Source organism: Porites lutea, chromosome 8 (genome assembly GCF_958299795.1).
Source record: "Porites lutea chromosome 8, jaPorLute2.1, whole genome shotgun sequence".
In the NCBI taxonomy this organism is placed as follows: domain Eukaryota; kingdom Metazoa; phylum Cnidaria; class Anthozoa; order Scleractinia; family Poritidae; genus Porites; species Porites lutea.
In genome coordinates, this window is record NC_133208.1 from 20,576,476 (window position 1) to 20,596,170 (window position 19,695).

General features: G+C 39.8%; 1 protein-coding gene across 1 annotated transcript in view; it reads right to left on the bottom strand.

Moving 5' to 3' along the window:
* LOC140945645 (DNA mismatch repair protein Msh6-like) overlaps positions 1-18,008 on the bottom strand; it is a 37,602-nt gene extending 19,594 nt beyond the window's left edge. The window contains 18 exon segments of the mRNA XM_073394669.1: positions 1,730-1,824; positions 3,120-3,210; positions 3,469-3,540; positions 3,900-3,974; positions 4,284-4,360; positions 7,359-7,421; positions 7,686-7,744; positions 10,546-10,622; positions 11,213-11,287; positions 11,580-11,639; positions 11,778-11,816; positions 12,469-12,523; positions 13,328-13,632; positions 13,878-13,999; positions 15,515-15,593; positions 15,596-15,616; positions 15,903-16,191; positions 17,611-18,008. Of these exon segments, the coding sequence (XP_073250770.1) occupies positions 1,730-1,824; positions 3,120-3,210; positions 3,469-3,540; positions 3,900-3,974; positions 4,284-4,360; positions 7,359-7,421; positions 7,686-7,744; positions 10,546-10,622; positions 11,213-11,287; positions 11,580-11,639; positions 11,778-11,816; positions 12,469-12,523; positions 13,328-13,632; positions 13,878-13,999; positions 15,515-15,593; positions 15,596-15,616; positions 15,903-16,191; positions 17,611-17,969 (2,013 nt within the window). The 5' untranslated portion in view covers positions 17,970-18,008.
* Positions 18,009-19,695: the final 1,687 nt, after the last annotated feature.

Consider the following 19,695-nt stretch of genomic DNA (forward strand, 5'->3'; position numbering starts at 1 on the left):
ATTTGAATCTTGGAGCTTGGGGACCGCGTCAGATCGACAAAACGTCACTCTCGCGGGGGAGGGTCGTCACTTTTGCCCTATCGCAAACCGACACCAACATAATTATTAGAATTTGTTTCACTTACCATATTTTCCACTCTTCTGAACAGCCAAAAGATTTTCTTTTCTTCTTTGGAGGAAAATCCTCCTATTGTCTGGCTACTTTTGATAACATCGTTATCAACAGACTTTCTTCAAACGCTAGACACACGCGATCGCCACAGGAACCGAAATACACGTGATTTTTACTAACAAACAAGCTACGTGAAGAAGAAAAAAAAATTTTAGGGTAGCTCTGAAATGAACTGTTGTTAAAATACGAAAGGAAATATCGAACTTGAACAGAACTACTGATCCAGACAACTGACTGCCACGAACTGATTTTGTAACCGTTATTGGCAAGATTTAAATCTCAAATCGGAGAAAAGACAGTTGGGGACGTTTTTGGGTTTCATGTGTCATACACGCGTGAGCTGTTTCCGGCCGAATTAAACGCACCGGCTCCCGGACGGTGTCAGTTTGCGATAGGGCATATTCGAACAATAAGGGCCCGAATCACATGTAATAATGCAAGAAATATCGATTTTCGTTATCTTAAAGGCTACTAGTAAAGATAGACAAACAAGAAGACTTCATATCTTTAAGACTTTTTGCATTTATTTGGCATCAGATAATACACTAATAATTCTAGTATATTCCGACCAAATGACCTCTGAAGCCCGAACCCACAAATAGTGCGCTTGGGCTGCCTGTGGTTAAAATTTGTACAGTTGAACCCCGCTATTTCGAAGTCCCAAGGGAAATGGAAAAAAGTTTGAAATAGCGGGGTTTCGTAACCGGGGAAGCGTAAAATTCGTAGCAATGAATCATTTTTTAATAAAATACAGTACAGTATGAAGAAAGACACTGATTAAATAAAAAAAAAGTAATTCAGAGCTCATACATGAATATTTCAGCCGGAAGAACAGTTCACTAACAGTGCATTTTGTTTTGCAATTGAATAACACAGATGGAATTTCTTAGCGGGACACTGCACGTGAGTCAAGCATTGTTAAGTCATTAATTACGCAACACGAGCTCAAATAAAATGCAATACATTTCAAGCTTTGACAAGCTGTGCTCTTATGTACGTACTCTGTTTTTGACAAGCTCGAAATAATGGGGTTGATTTAAGGTGTAGGGAAAGAACGATGGTTCGAAATAGCGGGGAATTCGAAATAACCAAGTTCGAAATAGCTGATAGTAAATGACTGAAATCATAAGAGTAAATCCAAGGGAATTCGATATTTCTTCGAAATAGCGGGGACTTCGAATTAGCCGAGTCAAAATAGCGGGGTTCGACTGTACTTGAAAGTAATTACCTAAAGAAGCTTGCTAGGGGGAAGTGGGAGCTCAAATGTGAATAGCATCATGAAGGTACTCGCACAAAATAGTTGTCTCTACATAGTTTGAGAAAACACCAAAGCATTTCCGAAAAATGTGAAAAAGAATGGACACAAATCATACCAAGAGACAGTTAAAATAGTACAGTGGACAAGAGGAAAAAGGGGTATGAAAGCTTGATTGCAGGGGAGGGGAGGGTCAAGTGTATACAGCTGTATGAATATGGCATGTTTTGTTATGCTGTTTGTCTTCCTTCCACTCCTCTTAACATTCACCACTAATTTTTTATGCTGAAATAGAAAATTACCTTTACTGAATTCTCTGTGCTATTTTTGTCTTCCTTAAAATACTCTTCCTCTGCTAAGACCTTCAGTGTCTTCCCTGCTTCCCAGAATTGTGATCCTGCAAAAGATAGCAGTCACAAAACAACAACAGCTGAAGATAAAGTACTGTCGGCACTGTCAAGTACTGCTTATGAAAAACGAAACCTTGTACTGATGTACAACTACTTTGCTGTACAGTGCAACTCTTAATAGCTCCCTTTATCAGATGGAAACCTGACCAAATGGACACCTGATGTTGGCCCCTACCACTCTCAGTGTTCATACAGATTTTTGACTCCAAAATTCAAGACTTTTTCCAGACTCTTTCCAAACAATAATTTCTTTTTCCAGACTCACTGTTGTCAAATAGGTGATAAATAGCGACCTTACAAAAACACAGGAAGAAAGCGTTTTTACATGATATGCTGCAAACCTACAGGAAAGATTGAGTAAGATTTGACCAAAACGAAAAAAATGTCCCTAATAGAGCCTTTGTTGCAAAAAAAGCTCAAGCCTTTTACCATTTTTCCAGATCTTATCTGGATTTTCCAGACTTTTTCCAGGTCTGGAAAATTGCTGGGCAAATGTCAAGACTTTTTCAAAAATAATTCAATACTTTGAACGAATCCTGCACTCTTCAGCCTTTTTTAGACTCTCTATAAAGCACACACCTCTGTAAGACAGGAACTTGGTGCATGTCCAGGATCATTATACGTTTCTGGGAAACTGCCCACCTACCCCTTCCCTAAGCTCACATTCACACTTAATTCTCATTTGGGGCAAAATGTTGGCTTAGGGGAGGGATAGGTGCAGGGCAGATTACCAGAATCGATAATGATCCTGTGTCCACAGGGTGTCTGTCCTAAAGATGTCGACTGCTCTGAAAGCAAATGTATCAGAAGCAAAGGATGGATTTTAAGCACCTCAGTATGGGGTTATAGATTGTTGTTCCCATCTCCTCCAATAAGCAGGGTATAAAATTCAAGGTCTGGTGTACATAAGGGGTTGAGAAAAGGACTGATGGCCTACCACCATATGAGTCACTAACCGCAACCCCTTCTAACCAGCCCTTAGCACTGAGTGGTAGTCTGAAATGTTATCTGTCTCCCCCCTCGCCATCCCCCTTACCCATAGGGGTCTCTCTCCCTGCACTTCCCACGGGTTACGGGGTGGAGATGGTTGACATTTCAGTCTAACTGAGTGAATAAAATCATTGAAAAAAAGATTCCAAAGTGGTTTTACAAATTAACTGGTTAACACGATCTCATCCTAGAGAAGACATTATGGAAATTTTCAAACGTGGTATATTTACAAGACAGCTTTACTAACTAATCTTTTCAGACTGACAATAATAACCTAGCATAATTATAGTACCTGGTGTCAAATACTCCTTCATGGAAGACATCAGCTCATGGTTAAGAACATGCTGAGTTTTTAATGTTAAACCTCCACGAGGACACAAAACCTACAAAATAATGCCCCTGTTACTGCAAGATTATTTTTGACAAAGGATGTAAACAGGGTTTTCATTAAGAATTCTAGTAGCAGGAGAAAGGTGTAACGTTACAGGAGAATATAATTTTTGAAAGAGGCTCCACATCTGAATAAAGAAGTCACAGGCTACCAAAGGTTAGTTCTAGTTAATTCTGTGTAGTTAATGGAGAATTCTCCAATCTCTGATTCCTAATGAACACCCTGTGTAAATCAACAAATCAAGTCACACCTGAACTGGGGTGTAATGAGCAACCAAAGTCCTAAGGCGAGAAGACTGACGATCATCTTGAAATTGACCAATCTTCAAAGAAAAACAAATCACTGCATAGTAGTCTACTATCATTATTAACAGGTTACATGAAAGCCCTCCATACCAACTGACAACAAGTTTGCAAGCCCTATTGTGAAAAAACAATTGACTTAATTGGCAGAGCTGGCGTGGGGGGTCATGGGTTCTTTTCCCGGGGCCAGACAATACTCAGGTCTTGAAATAACTGAAATATGATGGCATAATGCCTTTGCCTTGCAACTGGGTAGACCTTTCCATGGCTTGGATGACTACATAAAATGGCGGCTGGGTCTCCAGTTGTTCCCAATTAGTAATTTTGTGCCAAATATAGTGACACTTATTGACAAATAAAGTGCATTTTTTGTACTTACATGGAATTTTCCAATGGATGTATCCACAAAGCAGACACCATAAAGACTCTCTCCTCCTGAGACATCATCAGATCCCTAATATAATAATATTCAAATTAATAAACTGTTGTATGCCATCAGAAAATACTGCACTGGGCTGTGCTATAGCATCGCCTGATGGCTTCTAGTAACTTACTATGAGGAATGAAAAATCTTAAGTGGAGTGAGAGAATAGGAACAGTTTTATATGAACAACAGGATCTGACAAACTAAGTCAGCTTTGCACAAAACATATTTATATATGCTGTACTGTGCACCCTTAACTTCATAGTTTCAGAGCTCACCAGACTCCTACTCCTAAATTGTAATAACAGCCCATCACAGTCAAGTGGCAGTCAATATTACCTTTTCAGAAATGGCCAAAAGGTATGCAGCCTCACTTTCTGTACAGTCTCCATCTAAAAAACTGTATGTCTTTGTTCCTGCAAATAAAAAAAAAATGATTTAAAAAGAAGGAAGCACTAGTCAAAAAATTGCATGCATTAACATAAATGGACATAAATTTTCATGTGCATATAAGGTAACTATGGAGAACAAGGTGACTGGTGTGACCATGGTGACAAGGGTGACTAGGATAACTTAGGTGAGTAGGGTGAGAAAGGTGACTAGGGTGACTAAGCTAACTGGGGTGACTTGGGTGACTAGGGTGACAAGAGTAACTGAGGTAGACTTGGATTACTTGGGTGAGTAGGGTGACTAAGATGACTAAGATAGCAAGGGTGACTTGGATGAGTAAGGAGACTAGGGTGGCTGAGTTGACTTGGGTAACTTAAGTGACCAGGGCCCGGTTGTTCAAAAATTGGATAGTGCTATCCACCGGATAAATCGCTATTCACCGGATAAGTAGTAAGAAAACCAATTGCGGTATCTACAGGATAGTGATTTATCCGGTGGATAGCGCTATCCACCTTTTGAACAACCAGGGCCAGGGTGACTAAGGTGTTTTGGGTAACTTGGGTGACTAGGGTGACTTGGGTAACTAGAGTGACTTGGGTGACTAGGCTGACTTGGGTGAAAAGGGTGAGTAGGGTCATTGAGGTGCCTAGGGTGAATGAGTTGACTTGGGTAACTTACGAGAGTAGGGTGACTAGCTGACTTGGGTGACTTTGGTAACTAAGGTGACTAGGGTGAGTGGGGTGACTAGAGTGACTATGGTGACTAGGGTACTAGGGTGACTGAGGTGCTATAGGTGACTTGGGTAACTTGGGTTACAAGAGTGACTTTGGTGAGTAGGGTGACTTGCGTGACTTGGGTGAGTAGGGTGAAATGGGTGACTTGAGTGACTGGGGTGGCTATGGTGACTATGGTGACTGACTGAGGTGCCTTGGGTGACTAGGGTGACCTGGGAGACTAAGGTGACTTGGGTGACATGGGTGACTAGAGTGACTTGGGTGACTTTGGTGATAAGGTTGGCTTGGGTGACTGGGGTGACTTGGGTAATTAGGGTGACTTAGGTGACTAGGGAGACTTGGGTGACATGGGGTGATAAGGGTGACTAGGGAGACTTGGGTGACATGGGTGATAAGGGTGACTTGGGTGACTTGGGTAATTAGGGTGACTTGGGTGACATGGGGTGATAAGGGTGACTAGGGAGACTTGGGTGACATGGGGTGATAAGGGTGACTAGGGAGACTTGGGTGACATGGGTGATAAGGGTGACTTGGGTGACTTGGGTAATTAGGGAGACTTGGGTGACATGGGGTGATAAGGGTGACTAGGGAGACTTGGGTGACATGGGTGATAAGGGTGACTTGGGTGACTTGGGTAATTAGGGTGACTTGGGTGACTAGGGTGACAAGGAGGACTTGGGTGACAAGGGTGACATGGGTGATAAGGGTGACTTGGGTGACTTGGGTAATTAGGGTGACTTGGGTGACTAGGGTGACAAGGAGGACTTGGGTGACAAGGGTGACCAGAACGACTTGGGTGACAAGGGTGACTCAGGTGACTAGAATGACTTGCGTGACAAGGGTGACTTGGGTGATTAGTGTGACTAGATGACTGGGGTGATTGAGGTGCCTTGGGTGACTGAGTTCACTTGGGTTACTTAAGAGAGTAGGGTGATTAGCTGACTTGGGTGACTTGGGGAACTAGTGTGACTTTGATGACTAGGGTGACTTGGGTGACTAGAGTAACAAGGGTGACTTAGGTGAATAGGGTGAAATGAGTGCCTTGGGTGACTAGGGTTACAAGAATGACTTTGTTAAGTAGGGTGACTTGGGCGACTTAGGTGACTAGAGTAACTTGGGTTATTTGAGTGATAAGTGTGACTTGGGTAACTGGGGTGACTTGGGTGATTAGGGTGACTAGAATGACTTGGGTGACTAGAATGACTTGGGTGACAAAGGGTGAAAAGGGTGACTTAGGTGATTAGGGTGACTCAGGTGACTATGGTGACTGAGGTGCCTTGGGTGACTGAGTTCACTTGGGTAACTTAAGAGACTAGGGTGACTAGCTGACTTCGATGACTTGGGTAACTAGGGTGACTTGGATGACTAGGGTGACTTGTGTGACTAGAGTGACTTGGGTGATTAGGGTGACTTGGGTGACTTGGGTGAATAGGGTGTGAAAAGGGTGCCTTGGGTAACCAGGGTGACTAGGGTTACAAGAGTGACTTTGGTGAGTAGGGTGACTTGGGCGACTTAAGTGACTAGGATGACTTGGGTGACTAGAGTTTCTAGAGTGGCTTGGGTGACTTGGGTGACTAGGGTGACTGAGGTGCCTTAGGTGACAAGGGTGGCATGGGTGATAAGGGTGACTTGGGTGACTAGAATGACTTGGGTGACACGGGTGACTTGGGTGACTATGCCATTGGTAACTTGGGTGACTATAGTACCGAGGGTGACAAGGGTGAGTAGGGTGAAGGGGGTGACTAGGGTGACTTTGGTGACTAGGGGGACTTTGGTGACTTGGGTGACTAGAATGACTATGTTGACTTGGTTGACTAGGACAACTTGGGTGACTAGTCTGACTTGGGGTGACTTATGTGACTTGGGTGACCTGGCAGACTAGGGTGACTTGAATGACTGGGGGGACTTAGCTGACTTGGGTGACAGGAGTGACTAGGGTGACTATGGTGACTAGGTCGACCTTTGTGACTGGGGTTACGAGGGCGGCTTGGGCTACTTGGGTGACAAGGGTGACAGGGTGACTTGGGTGACTAGGGTGACTGTGTTGGCTTGGTTGACTAGGGTGACTAGTCTGACTTGGGCGACTAGGGTGACTTGGGTGACTTATGTGACAAGGGTGACTTGGGTGCTTAGGGTGACTTGGTTGACTAGGGTGACTAGGTCGACTTGAGTGACTTGGGTGAGTAGTGTGACTAAACTAGGGTGACTAGGGACATTATTTGCATGAATTTGTGACAATTGCGGAGCAAGTCTTGTTTGAGATTACTGATACAAAAAACTAAGAACTTACCTGTTGTTATTACTGAACATATTTCTCTCTTAACAACCTGATCAGACCTGGAGGTTGAATGGGCTGTAAAATATAAATAAAAATGAACCATAGAATTTTCAATAACCATCGCAGTTGCAGACAACAAAGACAACATGTATTATTTTACATAAAATAAGTGTAATCATATGTGACCAAGTATTATTCAACAATATTCATTAGCTCTTTTGTAGTTCAAATTTTACTACACGTAATTAGTTTTATGTAGAATTAAAATATGAAAGTTAACAATAAATTAAAATAAATACACTGTAAAACAATAAAATTAACAGTTAATAGATGCAATACTTTTCCTGCATCTCTCTTTCATCATTTCTGGTGTTTCTGTTTGCTCCACTCTTGCTACCCTATAAAAAAAAGGATGTTAAGGTAGAACTACAGCTGTAGATTACAGCACCGCACAAAGTTCATGTACAGGTGTAAGTTACTTGTCTCGTCTCTAGAGACAAGTCTCTCATCTCTTGAGATGAGTGTCTCGTCTTGTGAGAATCACTGTTGCAGCAATTTTGGAATAATTTAGGAGAGAAGCTCAAAACAATATTTATATTAACAGAGCTCCACACGCGCGCTAAGCGCGTGCAAACAGAGCCCCATAGCTAAGGAAATTTGGTACTCTATCCACCAAGAAATTCTGGTAGTCATGTGACCATATGTCTGTCCATCAGTCTGCACCACAGGGCAACCTGAATGTAAAATCGCATACTTTCTAGCATGTGTGGGAGCCTGCAACCTGATATTGCACATCCACGTTGTGGTCAATTGACAGCTGTCAAAACAGGGCAATCAGTGACCAGTATCACATGACCATATCACTCGCTCAGGTGTTGACCCATCAAGGTTACATTTTTTTGTAATTATTTACTGACAAGTTACTAGTTTTCAGCTGATTGCAGGCTCAAATCCAAGTGGATTTCTTTGGGATGGTTACAAGTTTATTGTTTATTTCTTTCGCAAATAAATCTCATTTGAAGTAAATGATAAATTTGTTAATGGGAGCTTTGCTTTTGGGTAAATCTATATTTTACATTGGTGATAAATTAGTTACAACAATCTTGAAAATAATGCATCAGACAAAAGAGAGCACTATTGTACTTAGTGTAGCCTGCAAACAGCTCTCGGATCTTGTTTACTGTGGGTAATGTCGACCGAGATATCGGTCGACATAGCGGTCGACAGTCGGTCGATAGTCGGTCGACAGTCGGTCGATAGTCGGTCGACAGTCGGTCCATAGTCGGTCGATAGTCGGTCGATAGTCGGTCGATGGTCGGTCAATAGTCGATCGATGGTCGGCCGATAGTTGGTCGATAGTCGGTCGATAGTCGGTCGATAGTGAGATAGACTATCGACCGAGTATCGGTCGATATTTCGACGACGCACCTCGACTTGCTATCGGTCATATGTCGGTGATATATCGGTCAACTGTCGGTGGTATATCAGTCAAGTGTCGGTGGTATATCGGTGAACTGTCGGTGGTATATCGGTCAACTGTCGGTGGTATATCGGTTAACTGTCGTTCGAATATCAGTCGTGTGTTAATTTATCAGGTGAGTCCAATGGCTTTTTTTTTTAAGCAAAGACGTCATTAATTACTGTTCATGACATGCTTTAAGAGCGAGGAATACACATCTTTTATTATCGGGCTTTGACCTGCTTCATCACGCCAAGTTCTCGCTTGTGCAGAGACCACAAATTAAACTTATATATTTCTGTATTGAAGACGGGAACAGTCCTTTGTTTAATGATCAGTTATTGATAAAACACGCTGATAATGTGCCGAGGAAGGTGACAAAAATATCCAGTTTAAAAAAATGAACTGTAAATACATTTTTTCATCAATGTAGTTCTGAGTCGGTTGAAAAATTCTCGGCATAGGAAAAATCAGCCAGATATAGGCCTTACACGGTGGGAATAAATCACATAACAAGAAGCTGAAGGCCTATCATTCTCACTTAGCGGACTTCTTCATGATTCAATTCTAGCCGGCTACGCGTAGCGAGACTCCCACCCCTGAAAAAAAAACGAGGGGAGGAAACGTCTGCGAAAAGGTGGTGGGCATCGATACAGATAGGCTAAATCCCGTTCACATGAATTAAAAGAAAAGGCTAGATAAATGACTAATAGCTATTAATGCGGAATTTTGGCTAAGTACATTGAAGTTTGAAATTAAAAAAGCAGAAACACAATCTAAAAAAACAGTTAGGTCCAAGCTAGAAAATGCTTTCTAATTCCTTGTTTTCCAAGCTAAAAAATGTAGGAAATGCTAAGTGTCGACCGACCATCGACGGAGTGTCGACCAATTACTGACCGATACATCGGTCAAGTATCGACCAACTATCGGCGAAGTGTCGGCGAAATGTCGGTGTAATGTCGGCGAAGTGTCGGCGAAAAGTCGGCGAAGTGTCAGTGAACTAAAAGCTATATCGGCCGAGACACATCTGGAACGACTATCGACCGTGTCTCGACCGAGTGTCGACCCACTATCGACCGACTATCGACTGACTAGCGACCGCTATATCGACCGACTGTCGATCGAGCGTCGACCGAGTATCGACCGAGTGTCGACCGAGTATCGACCGACTGTCGACCGAGTGTCGACCGACTATCGACCGAGTGTCGACCGCTATATCGACCGCTATATCGACCGATATCTCGGTCGACATTACCCACAGTAAACAAGATCCCAGCTCTCTAGCAGGGGAACAAGTGAATCTGTGGTGAGATAAGCCAGGTGGTAACTCTTCATGAAAAAGCCACCTCAAAACAAGAGGCTTTTCCATTGAACTTCATGTGGGTGCACACATTTGCAATCAATTTTTTACTTGTTTGCACAAATATGCCCTTTACTCAACACAGGGTGCAAAGAAAATCATTGTTACAGCTTACCATTCAGGCAAGCTGAAGCTAGCATTTACTAGCCCAGACATCATTTCAACTAGCCCCAAAAACGTTTTGACAAGCAGAATTGATTTCACAGTTCTTCTGTTATTTGAATTCCTCAAAAAACATCACTTGCCCGTTGGGCAAATTAAAAACAGAATTCACTTGCCTGATAGCAAAATCCACTAGCCCTGGGCTATCGGACACCACTTTCTTTGCACGCTGACGCAGAATGACTATTGCAGGATAAAATAAACACTAAGTCACTTACTTGTAACCTTTTTGGATAAGGGTGTCTGAATAGCGACCAAATGCAATTTCAGGAAAACCAGCATGGGCAAAGTTACCCTGCAAAAAAGGAATTCATACATGTAATTTGCTTATAATATCATCTTATTGTTATCACGCATCACTGAGAACTGTCAACAAGTATTAAAATATAATTATTTATACAAGATGATAAAATCATTATAATAATATTACAATGTAGTTAAATGAAATTTAATGCAGTTAAAAAATTTGCTTTTTGTTGGTCAAACAGTAAGTTTGGTGGTGCAGGCATGTTCACTGTCTTGCATTTACCCTTCCCTTCCCCTTCTACTGATTAGTCACCCATGGGGGTGTAACTCTATCTAGAGGCTGGCTGTACCAAAAGTGGAGGTCTCTAGACATCCCAGGCACCTACATTGTATAAACCTTCACTGACCAATGTAATTTTTAAATGATGTTATCATTGTTTTTGTATATTTTCAAATAACTAATATTACTCAAAATAAAAACAAATTTAAAAAATAATATTACTATTTGTCACGTGCATTAATTTTAACAACTAATGATGGCCATGATCATTGATATCATCATCATCATCATCATCATCATCATCATCATCATCATTAACTGTCATCCCTACATTCAGCACCATCATCAAGGCAAGTTACCTTCATATAAATTAAGCCAAGTTCCTTTACACAAACTGTGGCATCCATGTTGTACAGTTCATAGAATTTGCCAACCTGATACAAATGCATGAATATTAACACAGAATAGGATACTTTTGATAACATTTTTTTCTTAAGTACAAAAATCTGCAGTGGAGTGCCAGATGCTTACTAGGTCAGAATGATAATAAAAAACCAAACTGTTTAAAGAAAAGGTCTAAAGCTCAATAGGAACTATCTGAGGGGTGTGGCAGAGGGCAGGGGGCTGTCCCAACCCTATTTCCCAGGTCAATACAACAATGTAACTCAAAACATTAAAACTAAATCCAGGGATTATGATCAGATGCACTATTCTGTGTTTACAAACCTTAAAGAATAGGATTGTATCAAAGTTCTCACTCTTCAACTGCCACCATTGTTTCATTGCCTGAAAAAGTAACACAATCATAATTTTAAAACAATGTATCAAAAACAGAAAAAGAGTTCTGCAGTTACTATAACCCAGTTAAAGTCATTATTCCAGAAGTTAAAATATGCCAAGTAAAGTAAAGCCAATTAGACTTACTGGTGTGACATCTTTGGAAGTTAAAAATGATGGAGGAACCTAATAAAAGAGGAAAAACCCAACAGTATTAATTAGGTGCTATGACTATAATTTAAACAACTTAAAAATAACTACAGATAAACAAAGGATATTTTGCTGAGTAACTTGATGACTGCAAATTTATTTGAGGGTCAATTTTCTCCTGGGTTTAATTAATGTTATTTCATAATCCTTTGTTCCAATCACATTACACTACACTAAAATACAGTATACATGTACAATGTACCCTAAGACAGAGGGAACAAACAGGATGCAATAAAAAAGTCAGTTCTACAGCTTGCCATTCGCGCAAGCTCCAGCTAGCATGTTCTAGCCTGACAGTCATTTTAACTAGCTTCAAAGAATTTTTTGATCAGCAAAATTGATTGTAGATCCTCTGTAATTTTAATTACTCAAAAATTTCACTTGCCCATCAGGCAAGTTCAGAACAGAATTCACTAGGCTGATGGCAAAATGCAGTAGCCCTAGGCTATCGCACATGACTTTCTTTGCACACTGAACAAATAATTTATTTATACCAAGATATTATTCAACCACAACATGGACCCCTCTCAAGTTAAGGAAGGATACTAAGAGCCAGTCTCCACAGTGTCTGTATTAGAGAGAGTAAATGGTAAAATGCATTAACTTTTCATGTACAGGCTGTACTTACAAGAAGGGTACGTGGATCATAATCAGGATGTGACATTGGTCTGCCATGCTTGTCTCTATATACAAAATAAACGAATATTGTTATTACTGAAAATTTTAAGAAGTGCTGAAACAATTAATTTTACAGTTGTACATAATAGTAACTGGGTAACAGGGCCGTGCATACCAAGGCTAAACCATACATCGTTCAATGCCAAAAAACACGTCTGTGTGTTTATAAGGTGCGCAAACAGAGGCTTAAAGTTTTTTACAGAGGCAGCTGCCTTGGTGCCTTCAAATATGCCTAGGAGGGTGGGGTGGGGGCTTGCCCTTACAGCACAAAATGAAATTGTAGTACAAAATGAAATAAAATGAAATTCACTTGAAACTGTTCAAAATAAAGACAGTGACCAAAAAAACCCACCAAAAACTCCAAAATAATGCAACCTACATGTACAGTGTCAGGAATGAAAGAATTATGGTAACCCTTTTAAGTCCCAAGAGTGAATTACAACATCAATTATCTTCCAACAATGAAAAAAAAACATATTAATTGTGAAAAACAGGTCAGTGCTCTAGTAGCTAGACCCCGGCTATCCTTGGAACTCATTTTTTGCTCTCAGGTGACATAAAAATTATATGCTGAACACACTAGGTATTACACCATGTACAGGTTGAGGCACTGGACTCCCTTCAAGTTTCCTTAGAGCACAGCCTTGAGAAAGGTTTCGAAAATTAGTAAAGTGTTGTAGTAGAAAATGCTTTGATCTTTTATCAAATTCTCTCAACTAATTCTTTAAGGAAATGTTTGAAGATCAGTCTAGAGAATTTGTAAGTAGATACTGGGGCTTAAAGGGTTATAAATACAATCAATCCATTACTTCCTCTTCTCCTCCTTTAACCAATCCAATTTTTCATGAGTATAGGTACCAACACCCTCCTCATTATTTGCATTCGAACTTGGGGTTGGAGATGAACTCATCTGGAATCTTGCCAGAGACTCTGCAGCTTTACTGGCTGAACTTGACACCTTGTTTGCTAATGAGCCAGACAGTAATGAAGGGGATGGGGTATTGAATACTGGTGCCTTGCTAGTGAGAGGTGTACAGGGCGTGGATGGCTTGTGATTCTTGGTCTTTTGCTGACGACCTGTAGATGTGCTGCCTCGTTTGCGCTTACGGGAGGGCTAGTGGTCAAAAAAGGAACCAAAAATTAGATTTTTGTATCTTGATGGAAAATTTCTTGGATATACATTTTGTGATAAAAAAAGCGATAAAAAGTCAGTCAGTCCCGTCACCGATAGGAGACTTAAAAATAGTGTCCGCAATTAGTGCTTTAGTGCTAAATACATTGACACTCAAATAAAGTGCTTTTTTTTTTTTTTCGGATGACGCTATAGAGGTTTCATAGTTACATGTCAGTAAACTGCACCTTTTCATTGTCCTCTTCAATATCCTCTTCTGAATGGGTACCATCCTCTAACTCATTTTCGTCAACTCCACTACTACAACTTTCATCGTCATCATCATCATCATCATTGGGTTTGTACTCATCTGAAGAGTTCAAAGCAGACATGCTGATTGGTTTGTAGTTACCGGTAGTTTCAAAATCAAAGTGAGAGACCATGTCGCAGGTATTTTTTGCGGGAGTTTATTTTTGCAGATTGGCGATTTTTTTGTATTTGGTGGGAACCAATTCTGGCAATTAGGACAGATTAATTTTTCTTGCTGACTGGGAATTAATTTTTGCGATTTCCAGAAAGTTCCAGACCAATATTATTGATAAACCTTTTGATTTTATTGAGTATGTGCAATGGAAATACATATCGTCAGACAATACTACATATATATGTACCCTATGTAAAACCAGCAACTGAGTTTTGCTAGTCATTTTAATGTGTAGCGACCTTAAGTTAGAGAATATTATTTTATTCTGGAGTGAATTTTTGTGGGAAAAATGTTGGCAGAAACTTACATGTATTTCTGTGGATTTGCTGGAAAAATTGCAAAAATCGCAAAAATTAGAAGCAACAACAATTTCACGCCACACAGTAGAATAAAATGAAATGAGACAATGGAGAAAACAAAAGAGGAAATCTAAGATAATTTTAGACTTTCCACTTTGTTTTGCAATTATTGCACAAAAGGGTGCTTTAATAAGGAACAGGTAAACTGCAATTTGGGAAATAATAACTGATGTTTGGCAAATAATAATGCATCCTGTGAAACATAATTATCAAGTACAAAATGAAAAGCTACAATTCCTGAAATGAAATCTGGAATTTATGGAATGAGCTTTAAAATAAAATTATTATTTTGTACAAGCATGCATTGCTTAATACTTTGCAAGTAGTTTCTGTTGCAGAGCATGTAGCAATATCATCAAGTTCATGTAATTAATATTTAAGCAATATTTATTGCTAATAAAAGAAAAGGCAGTTGTATGACTGTAAATGCTTGGCTCTCCAGTGTGAGGGTATCCTGTGCATTAAGAACAGTCTGTCCAAGGTTTGGCAACACATTCTTGAATTGCTTTGCTTGTTTTTGCTTTTAAACATTAATGATCATTTAACAATATTGGTCTCCCACATTCAAGGAATCAAAAGAATTGAACATTAAAAAACAATAATTATCATTTGATTTTTTTTCAGTGGTTTCAAAGTTACTGAACCTGAAATTTCAGCGTGCAAAGAAAGTAGTGTCCGATAGCCCGGAGCTAGTGGATTTTGCTATTGGGCTAGTGAATTCTGTTTTTAATTTGCCCGACGGGCAAGTGATGTTTTTTGAAGAATTCGAATAACAGAAGAACTGTGAAGTCAATTCTTCTTGTCAAAAAGCTTTTGGGGCTAGTTGAAATGACATCTGGGCTAGTAAATGCTAGCTTTAGCTTGCCCGAATGGCAAGCTGTAAAAATGATTTTCTTTGCACCCTGAATTTGCTTATAAATTGTTCAGATTTCACAGAATTGTACCATAACAGGACTGTGCCAAACATCGTTGATCAAAATGAATAAATCACGGAATACACAACAGTTAAAATAACATAGCCATCTTGAATATAAAGACCTACCAGCTGAATCTCCCTCAGATCCAGATTCTATCACTCTTCTTTTCTTCCCTTTGTTGTGCTTTGTTACAGCTTTCCGTCTGGCATGGGACGCTTGTTGTTATGCTGAATCTAATGAAATGTACAATAAAAGCATTAACTTATCCTATGCATTCAGTACATAAGTACATACTGTCAGCGTAGCATGTTCTGGCCTTTATGCTTCTGGATATACTTCTGTAAATAAAGGCTACTCGATAACAAAAACCAGTACGGTAAAAGGTGTTTAGATCTGTGTTTACAGAGTCTGGACTTCACCTAAACGTCCTCCCAGTGAAAAGGTCTTAATTGTGAGTATTTTATTAATCAAATGGTCATTCTATTCTGTCCTTTGAAACTAAATAATGTGCACCTTTCTTCCTGTCACTTCATCATCATCATCATCACTGTTCTTGTTTGCAATATCACCACTGCTTTTCCTCTTGTGACCCTGTATTACTTTGCTGGGGCTCTCATCATCTGACTGCATAGTTTGATCACCATCTTCCTCTGAATCTTCCTCATCAGATGGCAAGCAAATGACAAGTTCTTTTCTCTCTTCTTTTGAAAGTAACAGAACTTCTTCAGCTTGTTGTACAGCCTTTTTAATTGTAGGATCCACAACTTGATTTTTAAATTGTTTCTCAAAGGTCTTGATTTGTCTGAAATGCAGTCATTGAAAAATGCAAATTGAAACAAGAATTTTACTCCTTTAATAAAACCTTTAATTGATTTTTTTACATCCAGTTTACCTGCTTTCAGTCATTTTATCCCATCTCACATACAGGTGTAGTTAGGTACTATTTGTATCCAACCCTCAATGCAGTAAGCAATATACTGTACATTGGGATGGGGAAATTGAATGTGCAACCCTTAATGAGGAACTATGTGTCGTTCTTCTATCCCTGAAGAGCTCCGTAAAACTGCATAAAATTATGGTAGGTCTGCAGGACTACCAAAAGAGCAGTCATTTTTCCTCCAAAATATTTCTCCATTTTTTCTGATTGGCTAAAATCCCAAGCATAATTCATCAAAACCAGCTATTGCCAACAAAACTTGAAAGAATTTTGCGATATTTGAAAAATGACATCAAGTGTGCAGCAAAATTGCCAGATTATTGAAGACATTGAACAGTTAACTGAGAAGACCTGAGGATGAGAGGATGAGTTGTTTTGGTAGTGAGTACAAAATGGCAGAATATTTCACTTCAAGAGGAAAAAATAGGTGAACTATTGGCTAAAAACACAGCAAGGACAGCAAGAAGACAACTCGACAGACAACATCTGCTATTTGGAGAATATTTGCTGAACTGAACAACCCTTTATCTCCTAAACTTGCTGATAAACATGCACTATAGAAGATAAACTTAACATTGATGGAGGAAAGCATGCTTTAGCTTCCTTTTAAACTAGGAATTATTTTTAATGAATAATACAACAACATCATTATTAAATTTGGCCTTCATATCATCTAGAGAATTATGGAGATCTTGGAGTGGTTATCTGCCTCAGCCTACAGCCTTGGTGGATAGCACCCTCCTCAATCTCCATAATACTTCAGATGATACTCGGCCTTATTCATTTTCTTAATAGACAGTGCCCACTGTCTGCATTACAGATGTACAATGTATACCGGGCTGCAGTCAAGGTATGTTTGGGAAGAGAATAACTAATGTACTGTTGAGGGCTCCAAGCCCTGACCCTCTTTTAAGACAAAAATTGTTCATTTCGCTACCCTTGATTTGAGACAATAGAGCTTAATATGTGCCCCTTATTCATTTCATTAGCCGTATTCACTCTGAACATTACTCTATTAATCTTCAACAGGGGGGTGGGGTTGCGAACTAACAATGATCCTTTCTACTGAGGAGTGATGTGGTGTGCTGATCGATTAAAAAATGAATCCCATAAGTACAGGCAAGAAATTATAATTACACAAAAACATAGTGATCCGACCGCAAATGCATCCCTTTCATTGTTTTATGAATTATATACCAAGTCGCCAGGTTAAGAACCTAGCATACCATCAGATACAATCGATCTCGAGCATGCATGTTCAATATTAAAAATACCAGCGCTTACCTTCGCTTTACCCAAGCTCTGCTAGGTGGCTCGCCGAAAAACTGTACATGACATTTATCCTTCTGCTGAAAAACGTTCTGTGTAGGATGATCACAAACCAAGCTAGGCCACCATGGATGTCCTTCAAGTTTGGCCCACACAATGTCATACAATTCAACTTGCGGATCGTCGTTCTTGTTCGATCTACCAGCTGATTTTCGCTCTTTTATGTTCGCTTTCTGTCCATTAATTGGCGAAAATCCTTGAGCCCCTTCTTTAGGAGAATGGTTTTTCCCTTTCTCCGCTGTTTCACCGCAAACTGGGGAAGAAGGTTTCTTAGATTTTGGTGTTTTGGTGAAGTAAGAGAAAAGCGTGGCCATGTTTATCTCGTCGATCAATGGATCGATTTCACGTGAATTTTCCCGCGTTTCCTTGAAGAGTACGCGTTTCTGTAGGGCAGCGCCAAGGGTAAAGAACACAAAGGACGTCATGTAAGGGAATTAAGAGCGAATGTCTGTAAATATCGAACAACCGGCGGCCACGGTCAAAAATTAAATTTTGCTCATATCTTGTTCATACATACTTATTAGTAAGTAACTAAACGTGGTGTAGTTTGTTTTTCAAAAGGCCGCTTGGATTTGGAGAAAATCGACAAAATCAATTTTCGTGGTCGGCGACTTGAAAACAACCAAAATTTGAGGCAAAATGAGGCGGTCTCAAAACTTCGCTCGCACGCAAAAAGGAAGAAAGCGTGGTAAAATATTCCCCGATAAATCAATTTATAAAGGATTTTAGCCCTAGTATGGCGGTTAATTCTTATCTTCACGATAATGTGGAAGGCAAACAATTTTATTTTAGTTTTGGTTCTTTTTCAACTCAACGAAGTTTAAATTTAGGCTTCAAGTCGCGATTTAATTTTTAGGCATGTGCTACACCTTGGTTTTTCCTGAAACTCAAGCTATAAGTTATTAAAACACTGTGCTAAAACATATGTGAGAACTGGGTTGGGTAATTTAATCTGCGCTTCAGACGAACCTTCTGAACTTGAACAACTTTTGAGTGAAATAGGATACATTTGCATAATTCAACAACGCCTCGCTGTTGCCGAAACGGATCATTGGTGTTTCCTGAAAAGAAATCTGATGTACGATAGTAGTACGATAATAAATTTGCTAACACGAAAAAGAAATTAACTTACCTTTATAGTACGGGGCACTTCTTTTAATTTTTCTACGCTCAAGCTCCAAATTCTGCTGGCGCTAACGCATTTTGTAATTTGACCTCTAATGAAAGGTCATTGGAGATGGGCCAGGGTTATTAAAATGTCACTCAAACCAAATGAGCGTTATGATCTAAATTCTTAAGGTGGTTGAACAAAATATATCACGAGAAAAATATGTTTTAAAGACATTTTCGGCGATTTGAAAGATGTTCTTACCATTTAGTAGAATCAGTTACTACATATAGCGAGTCACAGTATTGCCTAAGTGTGAGAAGACAAGGAGTGATGTGGCGTGACAACGAACACCATCTTTCGAACTTAAGAATGTGCAGAAAACAAAATTGTTTATACATTTCTTTGATGTTTCCAAAGTTATTTGTTCAATTATACAACAACTGAAAGGTTGCATAGTCTGGCTGTCAACAGTGCTTGATTTAAAAGTGTAAAGTGGTGGTCAGTTTATCGGACACCTGCGTGATAAAAGAATTGACTAAGGGATTTGGAAAACATCAAAATCATACGCCCTGCTAGTACACACGAACACTGAGTAGGTTTTACTTTGGCAAACCTCGATAAATGATCTCGGAAGCTTTTTTTGTTTTGAGTGAAGAATCATAATAAAGAAAAAATTATGCTATTTCATATGTATATTTTGAGGAAGGGTGGCTCTGAATCTTACTTAGGTACTCTCTCTTGGTACTACCTCTTAAGACTCACATGGAATGGTCGTTGAGGGGCTAGAAGAACCCGTCGAAAGGGTTACGCTGTAACTCTTACTCAAGGATGTTCGGTAAGCAATTTGCTCTAAGCCCTGTCTCCCCCCTTTTCAAATGCTTGCACAGGCTAACCAGCATTAAAAAACTTGCATTAGCACACTCAACTAA